This window comes from Gasterosteus aculeatus, chromosome 4, assembly GCF_964276395.1.
Source record: "Gasterosteus aculeatus chromosome 4, fGasAcu3.hap1.1, whole genome shotgun sequence".
NCBI classification, from domain to species: Eukaryota; Metazoa; Chordata; class Actinopteri; order Perciformes; family Gasterosteidae; genus Gasterosteus; species Gasterosteus aculeatus.
The window spans coordinates 27,587,389-27,601,869 of NC_135691.1; the positions used below are offsets into that span (position 1 = coordinate 27,587,389).

Genomic DNA, 14,481 nt, shown 5'->3' on the forward strand with positions numbered 1-14,481 from the left:
GCCTGGCCAGGGAAAAACACAGGGCCCAATCTGATGGAGTTAGTTTGTACAGTGGCTTTGTTGCAACCATTGACCCAAAACTTAACTTTTCAATTCTTCAATCAACATTTTTTCTTAAAAGCCAAAACAAATTTCACGTTTTTTCTATGTCCAACACATATATTGGGGCGTTTCTGTCGTACTGGGTAGTATGATAAAATACTTATTGGAAGGTACATACTGTATACTATACCCTAATACATAGCATGTCAAATGCAGTAAGCTAAAAATTCTCCCTCCTCAGATGTTAATGAGTGCAGTCAAACAGTTTCTGTCACTAAGCTTTAAGGCACAATCCCAACTCGTTGGTAAGGTCAGAGCAGCAAAAACACTTGATGTGAGTTAAAAGCTAAAGTTTCTCGCTAATGTAAATGAAGGCGTAATCTCAACAATGTTTTATTATGAAGCAGCTGTGTTGGTTTTTATCGGGACCAGAATTCTTAAGACGTTAATGTTTTGTACTTTGACGGTTCAGAGACAGGATTATCACCTAATCGTCACACTCTGACATCACACTCTGACCGCCGTGTGCGTCCCCCAAAGTGTGTAATTGTCTAGAACCCACACGGCATCAAGCCAACACTTCAGTATCAATAAATGTGTTGAACACTTGAATTAATTAATAAGGATACGCAGGAGGTTTTTAATGAACTCTGCAAACAATGGTGTTACCTGCATTGACAACAAACAGGGTTGAATATAAGTGTGCTTGTCCTTTGCTCCCACTGTCTTTTTCCTTTAATCTTTATGTTATTCTTTGAGATAATGTAAGATGAGTTTGTTGTCCGTTTTTGTGGTGCTTATTTTCCATAATTACTTTTATCAAAACTTTATTAACTGCACACAGCAAGGCAGCTGGGACCGACTGCGCCCACCACCGCGCCGCCCCTTATGATGACCTACTGGTCAGTATGAGTTTTGTCTTGACTGTGATTCAGAACTGTGTTTGACCCGACGAGTGTGTTAAACACTTAAACAGGTTACAGGCTAGAAAAGCCCTGTACTCTGTCACCGATCACAGCTGTGTCTTTATGAGTACAAGTACAGAGAACAACTCTGTCAAAAGTCTTTCCAGCTGTTGAAGAAACCTGACACATAATCCAGATGTGATCAGCAGCCCGTCGTCTCTTTTCTCTCTAAACATATTATATAGGTGCAGGAAACGTGAGATTGGGGATGCACCAACAACAGGTCCTCCCCCTCTATTATCTAAACTCCACAAGTGGCAATATCATTGGAATCATGCTAGCATATTAGCATAAGCTGTGGTTTCCAATACCCACGCAAAAAGTACACCGGAAATAGACAAATAGTTTGTTGCACTCCACGTCTACCCGTGTTTTGACCCGGGTTTTAGTGCACGCTGCAGCTGCTCTTAGAGTAGTTTTGACGGTTTTATTCTGGGCGTCCTCGGGAGGCAGAAGTTAAATTGGCTTGAAACAATGTGGACAAGCGGCCTTGATGCGGCAGCTGTGGAGCAGATCTGGGTAACGGGGATTCAATGGACTAATCTGTACTTTTACTCTTCTGTACACTTTGTCAATTGTTAAATCAGGGACACCTCGTGTTTTATCTTGTAGCATCCGGCGCTTAGCTGGTCATCAAATCAAACATGTCAGCAAGGACAGGGCAGCACAAACAGTTGATATGTCTTACTGATGTGAATTGAGGTCCTAATCTCAACAATGCTTTGTCATGAAGTTCGCTGGTTTTTATCAGGATAATAGTTCTTAATGTTTACTGGTAGCACTCTTAGATAATTCAGAGACATGAAAGAAGCTGACGTTCTCAAACAGTGGTCTGACGATCAGAGGGTGGCACGATGACACTGAAGGGTCACAAGCTGACTAACAGAAGGAAAAAATAAATCCTCACATAGACACAGAATGATATTTATTATGTCAAAGAAACCTTCTGCCGTCAGCATTTTTAACTTCATGCATTTCTTGATAATTTTGCATCTTATAATACAAAATATAATAACAAATAATTATTCAACATTTTTTGGGACTGTTTTCAAGCCAGAGTTACGAAACTTAAAAACAAAAATGTGTATAACTTACCTTTTATGTAATTTTGCTCTTGTCTTAAAAACCTTTGTTGGAGAATTTCTGTATAAAAAAAATCCAATTAATGGCATTGTTTGAATAATTAAAGAGCCTTGATGGTTAAATACAGGGCACATTCCCTCGTCGTAAGTATTTAATAAATAAGAGGGAGGGAAACGTGGACGCATGTCAGAGATTTGGGATGTGCCACCGACAGGTCCGCCCTCACCGCACTAATATCTCATCCCCACAAGTTGAGGCCTGAGTCTCCTCCTGCTGCCCCGACTGAGAAGCTCTCCTCCTTGAAGAGACATTTTCACTCAACGTCCACTGCTGACGTCCAGCTGCTCATCATCTCGTTAATTTAGAATAACAGAGCATCTGAAAGTCAGTGTGATGGCGCGGTGGATAATACTTGTATTTGTTTACAGCGTTGTGAATGGACGAGGTAAGACGCACTGCTAACAGCTGTTGAACACCTTTAACACAGTATCCATGTTTGGGCCCATGTTGTATCCTACTGTCTGTCTATCTGAGAGTGTGAGTCTGATTGAATTAAGTCGGATTCAGTCAGTGGCACTTGGGGGCCAGCCATGTTATTCACCCATCATAACTCTGCTGTGTATTTAAGGTTCAGAGATTAATCTTACAACTCTAAGAAGATGCTGTAAGGCTGGGAGGTTTTTGGCCCTTTATGGACAAAACTGTACACGCGACCCTCCCGTCTCCATCTCCTCCTCCGTTTACTGTGGGTAAGCAAACACCTCATTTCAACAAGGAGGGGATCTCAGAATGCGACACAGGGACCGAAGACGGGGCACTACAGAAGGAATGCATGACTTTTTTGTGTTTATCAGAAAATATCTTTCTTTCTTTCAAAATATGTTTCATTGGATTCTTGAAAAATCCCCCCAAAAATTCTGAGGGAAGTGTGTCTTGCTGCACAATGTTGTTGTAATTCATCAGTATATATTTTTCTTTAATCCCACCGCTTTACTCTGAACATTGAGTGCACGCAGACAAACAGTAAAGACGTGATACCGGACCTTAACTGGAGGGACGAGATAATGTGCACTTGGAAGAAGCCGTTCAGTTTGTGTACAGCGATATACTCAGCAAAAACTAGTTGTTAGACCTCCAAATCAACCGTGGGGAAAGAGCTCTGACGATTCAGCTGAATCTTCTTGATTCTTCTTGATGGCTTGTCAATGAAATACTTTCTCGTATCGTTTAGTTTCATCCACAACCCATTAACTACGTTAAGGACAGCTTTCAAGCAGCACCCTGCAGCATTTTTAATACTAAATGTCTTTGTTTGACTGAACGTGGCGGCTTGACATAGTCAGTAAAGGGAGCACTTGGTTAACACATGGAGGTCAGTGAAGGGAACCTTTGCAGAGGAAAGGCAGGTGAAGAGAGAACTTTTTCCCATTTAGGAGAAATTTAACATTTTTATTATTAAAGATATTAATGTTTCAAAGAGGCTGCTGGCTGTTACAATGTATTTTAAGGTCAGGTGGGTCTCTTACAAAGTGTGCAGTTTATCAGTTTATTTGTTATTTATGTCTGCCGTTCATTTACAGTTTAACCCAAGAGAAGTGCTGCTCAGCAGCAGAATTGGACCAATTCTGTGAGAATGGCATCGACGTGGCCGAGGACAACGGGGTCTGTGACGAACTCTCATTCCCAGAAGACCCTCCGCAAGGCGTCCTGTCTAAGGTTCTCTCCTCTCTAATGTCAATACCTTCAACCTTCACATGTCTCTTCAATCATGCTGATACAACTAATGAATCAACCGCTTCAGTGTTTCTGACCAGATCACTTTATAGAAGAGTTCTTCTTCATTCGCTCTTGTCTCACCCTCCCTGTCTCCTCTTCAGTTATGCTGTGACTGCTGTAAGTTAGGCCTGACCCAAGTTCCCACATGCAGATTCACTCGTTTATTGCTGGGGGATCTGTGTTTGGACGCAGCTAAAGGCTGCTGTGAGAGACAGGCAACAGTGATCGAACAGACTACACATGGTAAGAGATATTATCTAGACTCTTCTAGTCACTTATCGTGACTTCGGTCTGTGGCGCTCAAAACAATCATCAATCTTTGGCACTTGCACACAGTAAGAGATTCGAAGCAAAAGCAAAAAAAAGGCCAAGGCAATATGAGCGTGTCAATGGGAAGGCCAAAGAGCTTTTTGCAGTTCCAATGTGTGATGAGGTGCTGAGGTGTTTTACCCTACGCTTGCTATTCAGGAAATTCTATTTTATTGAGGCCTTTTCCTCCACAGCACCAGTGACAGAAAGCCCTCAGGTCAGCAGCACCACCGAGGCTCATGACCCCTGTAGAGGTTTGCCACCTTCATTTCATTATGTGATCTCCATTGTTGTGAGAAGAGCTTTAAGAGGTTTAGACGTCAGCCTCTTTGTGGCGTTTCCCTGTCATCAGCCAGTGACGTGATTCCTTTTTGGACTCACACTGTACACATTAATGTCTCCTTCTTCCTGTGTGTCTCTGCTGCTTTCAGACTTAAACTGCTCCCAGTTGTGTGAAGGTAACGGTACGTGTGCGTGCTTTGCTGGTTATGAACTTCAAGACGATGGAGTGAGTTGTCAAGGTGAGTAATGTAAATAAAACTGTTGCTGAAATGGTACAGTTCTTATTTATTCGTCTTCCTTACGGAATTAAATTGAATCCCTTCATTTTTCATCTAGTGCCTGTAGCAGGTTAGGAGTTTATTTGTCGTTCATACCGTGGCTGCTCATGAAGAACATATGTTTCATGCAGTTAGCATTCAGTTACTACTTCCTCATCACAGGCAGCTTGAACTTTGACCCTCTTGTAAAAACCTCCACAAAGGACTGGGGATCATTATAGACAAAAAAGCATACTGGCTCGCACACTGCAATATATCATAGAATGGAATACAACATTTTGTTATTTTTGGCCTACTGCCTTTGACATTTATTGGAGAATTCTAAATATTTACCTAACATACTAGATAGTACGCTATTATATCCAAACATTTAGCATGTCAAATGCAGTATTGTACAAGTTCCCGGATCTCTTTATTACATCCCATCCACTGACAACTCTTTGCTGTACGGATGAACGGCGTCTAGCTTAGTGTTGATCAGATGTTTCTCACCTCAGATGTTGAGTTTGTATTAACACAGTGGGTTCCTTCATCTGTCAGGCAGAATGTGACATTGGGTTTGAACTGAACAGCAACACCATTTGCCAAGGTCACACTACTGTGATTACTCAAACGCAAGAGACTGAAGGAGGAGGAAGTGACACAAGACACTAGTCGCTTATAGTGACTTCGGTCTGTGGCGCTCAAAACAATCAGCAATCTTTTCCATTTGCACACAGTAAGAGATTCGAAGCAAAAGTGACTTGCTCATGTGGATTGAAGGCCAAGGCAATATGAGCGTGTCAATGGGAAGGCCAAAGAGCTTTTTGCAGTTCCAATGTGTGATGAGGTGCTGAGGTGTTTTACCCTTCGCTTGCTATTCAGGGAATTTTATTTTAATGAGGCCTTTTCCTCCACAGCACCAGTGACAGAAAGCCCTCAGGTCAGCAGCACCACCGAGTCTCATGACCCCTGTAGAGGTTTGCCACCTTCATTTCATTATGTGATCTCCATTGTTATGAGAAGAGCTTTAAGAGGTTTAGACGTCAGCCTCTTTGTGGCGTTTCCCTGTCATCAGCCAGTGACGTGATTCCTTTTTGGACTCACACTGTACACATTAATGTCTCCTTCTTCCCGTGTGTCTCTGCTGCTTTCAGACTTAAACTGCTCCCAGTTGTGTGAAGGTAACGGTACGTGTGCGTGCTTTGCTGGTTATGAACTGCAAAAAGATGGAGTGAGTTGTCAAGGTGAGTAATGTAAATAAAAGTGTTGCTGAAATTGCACAGTTCTTATTTATTCGTCTTCCTTACGGAATTAAATTGAATCCCTTCATTTTTCATCTAGTGCCTGTAGCAGGTTAGGAGTTTATTTGTCGTTTATACCGTGGCTGCTCATGAAGAACATATGTTTCATGCAGTTAGCATTCAGTTACTACTTCCTCATCACAGGCAGCTCGAACTTTGACCCTCTTGTAAAAACCTCCACAAAGGACTGGGGATCATTATAGACAAAAAAGCATACTGGCTCGCACACTGCAATATATCATAGAATGGAATACAACATATTTTTGGCCTACTGCCTTTGACATTTATTGGAGAATTCTAAATATTTACCTAACATACTAGATAGTACGCTATTATATCCAAACATTTAGCATGTCAAATGCAGTATTGTACAAGTTCCCGGATCTCTTTATTACATCCCATCCACTGACAACTCTTTGCTGTACGGATGAACGGCGTCTAGCTTAGTGTTGATCAGATGTTTCTCACCTCAGATGTCTGTCAGGCAGAATGTGACATTGGGTTTGAACTGAACAGCAACACCATCTGCCAAGGTCACACTACTGTGATTACTCAAACGCAAGAAACAGAAGAAGAAGAAGAAGTGACACAAGACAAGTGGGAAGGGGAAGTCAGTTTGGAATAATGTTTTGACTAGTCCGTGCTTTTAGGACATCCATGAGTGCAGGCCTTTTCGCAGACAACCCAGCCACGAGTGTGTGATCCCTTTTCATTATGTTGTGGATGAACATGAGCTTTATGTAACTCTCATTGTGGCTCCTCCAGTGCTACTAACGCGACTATGACCACATGTTAGTTAAATATGCCATTGAGTATTTATAATGATCTTTCACTGTCTGGTACCCTCAGATATCAATGAGTGCGCTTGGCATAACAGAGGTCATCAGTGTTCCTACAGTTGCACCAACGTCCCAGGCAGTTTCCACTGTACCTGCCCATCCACAGGCTACACACTGGCACCAAATGAACGCACGTGCCAAGGTCAGGAGAGGAACCTTTAGTACCCTTGACATGAAATCAACTGAATTGTAGATGAATGACATCTCCCCTGTGTTTTTAGACATTGATGAATGTGCACTAGGGACACATACCTGTCCTTTCCATGGAAGCTGCTTCAACATCCTGGGAGGATTCCGGTGTCTGTCCTTGGCATGTCCTCAATACTTCCAGCTAGCAGGGCACGGGTGAGTGCTGATGGCTACTGCATTTGTGGAAGAGGCTTTTTCCCTGCAGGACAGCACATCTGTAGCTGGCCACGCTTGCTCTGTTTGTCAGCCCACTCAGTCCCCAAGAACATTTCCCTTTAGAAGACATCATATTGGATTTTAAAAGAATACTTTGGAGTGTTTAAAGTAGTATAGTAAATATGTTAATAAGTGAATTAATTTTTTTTTAATACGTTTTAATAAGTTTCTATTTCCATCCATATTCATATTTAGAGCTCCAGCTCTCTATTTACCTCCTTTGCACAATTCATCAGGGGCAAAAATGTTATTCATGTTGAGTGGAAAAAACATGGATTCACCCCTAGTTAGAATGGTGCTTCAGTAGTACATGTATTTGCGTTGCTTAATTCTCCTCAGCATCAATCCAACATTAAAATATATTGATTTTTTCATCTGACGTAAAATTGAAATGCAAACACACATTCCTCAAAATAACTAAAAATGTTCCTTAAAGCAAGAAGTTGAAGTTGATTTTGCATTTTTGATGCAAACGCATTGCTGGGTTGTCTTGAGGATGCATTTCTTTAAAACTTTGCTATGTTTTTCCTGTTTTAAACACTCAATATCTTTATTTCAGTTATTTATTCTAGCATTTAATGCAATAGTACATACAGAAGAATGTTAGGACATGAAGGGGCTTATTAGCGTTTGAGGATTTTTCCAATATTGAAAGGATGGTTCATGTGCATCATAGAAGTTTCCTTTGCAGCAGCTTTATGTGTACCTCCTATGTGTTCAAACAAATATATATTAATGCACAATCACAGTACTACTCTCACCCTTCCTCCGCTGTGGTAATTTCTAATGTTTTTCCTATGATCTGTTTCAAGACTCTCATACCTCATTGCTTTAATAATAGTATCTGTAACTCTTCTATGCAGTCATAATATGCGTATAATACTGCTGATTCTGTCAAAGTTATTGGATTTTCATCCACCACCCTCCTGAGTGAAATGTCCTCTGTGACATGAACCCCACTCAATCATATCCGTGGTTTGGACGAACCACACACAGACCTGATTATAGGTCTGAGAAATCCTTTGATCGGTTAACCGTGGAGGGCAATGGTAGCTCCCCAGGTGTGGCCAGGTTCTTCTTGCTCAACTCAATTGTGGATCTGTGGTGGATGTTTTGTTATGAATACTGTTTCTCTCCTGTGAAGGTTACAATAGTTTCAAACACACACTTCTCCTTGTTGTTTTTATTCATCTATCCTTGGAAATTGTAATTGTAGTGTAATACATCTCTTTTTTCTCCTCATTTTCTCCATCTTTCCATCCGACCTCCTTACCATAACTGCTGTTTATTCTTTTCATATCCAGAAAAGATACTTCAGCCAGTTGGAATTGTTACAAGTCCTGTCATCCTCAGGACTTCCACTGCTATAACTATCGTATAGACATGATAAACTACATCTCCCTCTCTTTGGAAACCTTCCACGCAATCAGGGACCCAAAAGGTAAGACAAGGTGGACATACAGCACGGTCTTAGTATGTCTCTATGCGTTGCAGAATAACTTTTAATTGATTGTTTCATCTCACACAACGACCGTTCAAATGAATCATGAATATAAGTCCATGGTTGTTTGAAGGACCAAATGCACTCTGTGGTTCACTACTATCAGACTAATACAAACTTCCAACCAATTCTTCCAACAGAAATCCTTTTCTTGCAGTCAAATGTAGCGGCTAGCTATCCTCATGTATACGGTGCAACCGATGTTTCCTTCAAAATGCTGGTTGCAGATGACCAGTCCTCTTTTGATGTGATAAAGCGTTCCCACGGGGGCATGTTTGTTGGTAAGTTTAAAGAGTTGGCTATCACCCGGGAGTCAATCTTTGATGAAAGCCTTTGTTGAAAAGCATATTCTGATATTGCATTTACTTGTACGTCTCCTCAATTGTATTTTCTCTGTGTTTGTCATCCCTCAGGTGTGATTCGTCAGGTGAAATCTATCCGTGGTCCCAGGGACCTCGTGTTGCAGGTGGCTATGGATTATGTCAAGTCAGGGATTGTTTCCCATCGCAAAATTGCCATCATTTATGTCTTCATCTCGGAGTCCTTGTCCTGATCAAAGCAATTTAGAGATACTACATCAGTTATATTCCAGTTCATTGGATGGTTGTTAACGGTGGACTGACCAACCGACATTGCAGGAATTTGTAGTTATATAAGGATCGGGTGCTTTTACCTCCTTAACCACTGTAAGAATTTAACTTGAATTCAGATTTAGTTGTCATTATGGTAGACCACTGGCTTCCCTGAGTAACTTTAATATTTGATCAATTTCATCTACATTGAAAGACCACATGTAACATGCTTCAATGGATAATAAAGGACTTAATCTATGGACTTTCTATCAACATTGATTGTGTACCGTCAGACTATGGTAATATATGTAAATAATACTTTGCGAACAAATTCATCATCTGACCGTCAAAACTCCCCTATGTAAATGCTCTAGTTTCTGGAACGACATCTGGGCAGATTACCTTTTGATACACATTTTGAAATTATAGCAAAGAATTATTTTTCAGGGCCTGCAATCAATAAATTAATTTGGCGTATTTTTCACGTATTTTAGATAACGAAGGAATCAACCTGGGCGTGCCGTGGCATCCTTTTTGGTTGATTTTTGGTTTTTGGTTGTATCTTAAAGCTACATTCTCAATTCCTGACAAAATGTCTTATTAAGGATGCTAGTGGAGGCCTTAAAGCAGGGGTGTCCAAACTTTTTTCACGTTCAAAAAACTGCATACATCAGATCTTTCTATGTATGGGTTTTCATTTATCTATTTTCAAATAAAATCAATCAAATGTAGGTAAATTATGCTTGATAATTGAATAAACTTAAAGAAAAAAACTGCATAAATCACATCTCTCCATTAATGGGTTTTCTTTTTTTTTTTCGGACAGCGTAGGGAAGTGCGCAAGGTTGAGGTTGCGTAGTTGTGTCTTAAAAAGACAAACCTTCGCACAGAATGCTTTCATGTGTGCATAAAGTTGTGGTACAAGCTGGTCTTTGCCTTGTAGGCTCTTGTTCAGTGAGTTAAGATGACCAGTAAGATCAACTAGAAAGGCCAAGTCTGCCAACCATAGAGGATCACTCAGTTCATGAAGAGGACGGTCCTTCTCTTTCAAAAACTGGTCAATTTCTGACCTCAGGGAATAAAACCGCTTCAGCACGGAGCCGCGACTAAGCCAGCGCACATCACAATGATAAAGTACGTCCCTGTATTCAGCATCGACATCATATAAGAAAGCTTGAAATTCTCTGTGGTAGAGCCCTCGTGCTCGAGTTATGTGGACAGTTTTCACAACTGTGGTCATCACATCGCCAAGCTGGACTGTCTTGGCATAGAGAGCTTCTTGGTGGATGATACAGTGCTATTTTACAGCCTCGCCTCCACTCTCTCGCACCTTGGCGCACACCATAGATGCCATTCCTTTGCGCTCGCCTGTCATAGCGGGAGCCCCGTCCGTTGCAACTCCACACAGCTTGTCCCATTTAAGTTCCATCTAGTCAATTGCACCTGACACGGCTTCAAAAACGTCCTTACCCATTGTTGTGCCCTTTGGACTCCGAAGATCAAGCAGCTCCACCGTAATGCAAAAGTTATGGTCAACTAACAGTTGTGCGGTGTCTGTTGCATCTGTGCTTTCATCACATGCAATCGAGTAAAAATCAAAAGCACAAGCTTTATGTGACACTTGATTTTGTGTGTTAGCTGACAAGTCTTCGGTTCGTCGCACAATTGTGTTTCTGGACATGCTCACGTTGAATTCCTGCATCTTTTCCGGGCACATTATTCCAGCGACTTTAATGAGGCACTGTTTAACGAAGTCACCGTCTGAGAAAGCTTTCCCGTGGCAGCTACCTATGAGGTAGCTAAGTTGAGCTACCTCATTGCTTGACTTTCTCCTCTCGCTCAGCAGCAGTGTAGGACGTGAAGGTCGGATGCTTGGTTTCGTAGTGTCGTCGTACATTGTACTCTTTCATCACTGCAACCGTTTAATTGCAAATCAAACATACACACTTCTCCTTGACTTCTTGGAAGAAATATTCATTTTCCCACCGTGTTTGAAATTTTCTGCATTCACTTGCTATCTTGCGTTTCTTTGGTTCCGCCATTTTGTTGTTGCGGAAATCTTTTATTTGAAACATTTTTTTGTGGAAAAGCTGCATTAGGACTGCTGCTAGTGAGTAGCTCCACCTACTGGTCCATAGCGCCCCCTTGCCAGTTTTTAACCAAGGAAACATTTCTAAATGTAATGGGCACAATGGAGAACTCACAGTTCTGGTGTCTTCTTCTTTAGAGGAGGCAACAACACCCGGGTCTCGTTTCTGTATGAAAATCAAACCTACAGAGCCTGGCCTGAAAGTTTGGGAAACTGGAGGAAGATGGATTTGAGACTCTGCGTGTCCCCTGTTCCATAATAGGCAGGTCCCATGCACGAGTGTTTTAAGTCGGTGTTCTGGCTGGTAGTTATTTATTCTAGCATTTAATGTGTACAGTACATACAGAAGAATGTTAGGACATTGGACCACTAGATGGGGGTCATTAGCTTTTGAGGAGCTCTCCAACACTGAAATGAAGGCGCGTGTGCATCAAAGAAGTCTCCTCTACCTTGCTTCTATGTGGCAGCTTCCAATTTGTACTTACTATGGGTTTCAACAAATATATTCTTATATAATACACATCGCCAATAGTTTCTGCTGCTACTCTGCTACCCTTGATTATTTAAAAAATCTGAATCTATTCTATACAGTTTTTTGTATATAATTCTGTTCATTCTGCTGCTTCTGAAATAAAAGAACCACTAGGTTTTTTTATTTACCGGCACACAAGAACTATTTGTCTCATTAGATTGTAAATACATGTCATATTATTTGAATGACCCTATGCACTCTGTGGTTTGCTACTATCAGACTGATACTGCAGTGTCTAACTCCCCCTCTTTTATCAGTTGCCACCAACGTTTTGTTTGATACCCTGGTCACAGATGACCAGTCCTCTTTTGATAAAGAGGATGAAGCATTCTGATGAGGGCATGCTTATGAGTAAGCTATCACTTTTATGAAAGCCTTTCGTCACAAACCTCTCCTCGTGAGTCCCATTGGATGATTGTTTGTCATGTCGGTTGTGGTCAGTATGAAGTAACATAGCGCTTTTATCTCCTTAACCAATGTAATAATTTAACGTGACTTTGACTTCATTGTCAATATGAAAGACCGCTGGCTGACCTAATATTTGATCTATTTCATCCACATTCAAAGACCAGGTTTTTCATGCTTCAATTAATAATAAAAGGCTGCATCTATGTGTAATGGGTAGAGCTCCCCCCCCCCCCCTACCTGTTTATCCACACCACCCTAGTTAGTGATTCCCAACAGGTGAGGCCAGAGCACTTCCTGGTTCCCCTTAAATGTAGGTTTTTCCCCAGGTTTTCCCAGCTCCACACTGGTCTCAGGAACGACTACATCTAGTCAAGGTGCAGGACTGAGCGCTAAAGGGGGCTAGTTACAGAGCGCCCACCCCATCTGCGCAGCACTCACCGCGTGTGGCTGTATTTCGAGTCGAGTGGTTATTTTTGTTGTTGTTTTGTTTAAATATGCTCCTTAGCTGTGCTTTGATGTTCAGTGGAGTTATTTTACATATTGTGTATGGTATGTGCCTCTCGTAACAGGAACGGAGCAGTGATGTCGGCTTCTGGTGCTGTAGCTGAGCTCCAGCCACTGCTGTTTTTGCCCCTTTGCAAATATATTTTGTATTTATGGTTACCTTGTTTTATTTAGTATTTTGATTATGAATTGTTAGTTAATTTGTTTTAGTTTCTTTGCTGCAACCATTGTGCCAAAACTTGAATGTCTCAATGAATTGATCCTCTAAACTTGCGTCATCGCTTTTTGTGTATTGATTTCATATGTGAGTGCGGAACTTCCATCTGGGAAATAATTGGCTGTAAGAATATGCACAAACTAAGACACGTGATGGGTGCTGCCCATTTGCCAAAATAATCCTATGTAACACCTTTCTCAGGCATGGTGGACAACAGTCTGTGCATGAGGCCAAACAGGTTGTTAACTAATATACAGTATATCACATACGTTCCTCAATCAACATTAAAACTATCAGTTATTATTCAGAAATTCTTCATACAGGTCACATATGCATCCATGTGACACCATGTGAGGTATCAAAGCCCTCTTTTGTCTATTGGTGGTGCACATTCATGCATAGGTTATATTTGTATTGGGTAATAAACCCTTTTCATGGCAGATATTTTCACGTCTCCCAGAATGAAATTCTGACTCACTTTCTCAATTGAGCAGTATTCAGACCTACTCTCAGTCGAGTGATGGGAATGGTACATTTAGTGTGGTTATAAACTGCAAAACAATGCAGTGAAAGTGAGTAATTTAAACAAAAGTGTTGCTGAAATTGCAAACTTCTTAAAGAAGCCCTTTGGAGTAGTATGGCTCTAAACAACTATCAGCAGGGTTGTGCAATTCTACATGCTTAGCCCCCTACAATATGGAAGGGGTTAGCAGGTTGGGAAGTAAATTGGTTCATTGGTTCAATACTACACACAACTACTGGAGTTCCCAGTTAATGTCCGCATGCTAAACTCACATGTTGAAGATGGCTGCTAAACGTGAGGTTGCTGGTCTTACAACTGAGCATGTTCACATGCAAACATTAGCAAGAGCTGTACGCAGAAATAGATTAACTGCTTCTTCTTGTACCCAACTACAATAAGATTTAGTAAGCCAAAAGATTTAAGGTGCGTTCCAAATGACATTGTTTTTCTTTAGAGTTCAGTACATACTGATACTACTTAGGTCATTCTACTTCCACATGGCACTTTAAAATGTTAAGCTCTTTGCACTGCAAAATGTGATTGGATGCGTTGGGATTTTGTGGTATTTCTTGTATAGTGTGGAACATAATCTTTACCAACTAAACAATTTCTTCAAACCAAGCAACCGATATCATGGGTCACATGATGTCACATTTATTGGCACCTCTTTATTACACACATTTATTAGGGCAAAATACGTTTTGGAAGGTACATACTGTATACTATACCCTAATACATAGCATGTCAAATGCAGAATCCTAAAAATTCTCCCTCCTCAGATGTTAATGAGTGCAGTCAAACAGTTTCTGGCACTAAGCTTTAAGGCACAATCCCAAATCGTTGGTAAGGTCAGAGCAGCAAAAACACTTGATG

The 14,481-nt window shown here is 41.1% G+C and overlaps 1 protein-coding gene across 1 annotated transcript; it reads left to right on the plus strand.

Annotated features, from left to right (window-relative positions):
• Positions 1–6,799: 6,799 nt before the first annotated feature.
• On the plus strand, positions 6,800–9,594 carry LOC120817136 (fibulin-1-like). The gene is made up of 6 exons (XM_078100953.1): positions 6,800–6,809; positions 6,868–6,999; positions 7,079–7,202; positions 8,567–8,703; positions 8,904–9,044; positions 9,177–9,594. Exons 1-6 carry the CDS (start codon positions 6,800–6,802, stop codon positions 9,314–9,316), a joined length of 684 nt encoding a protein of 227 aa, XP_077957079.1. The 3' UTR covers positions 9,317–9,594.
• The last annotated feature ends 4,887 nt before the right edge of the window (positions 9,595–14,481 follow it).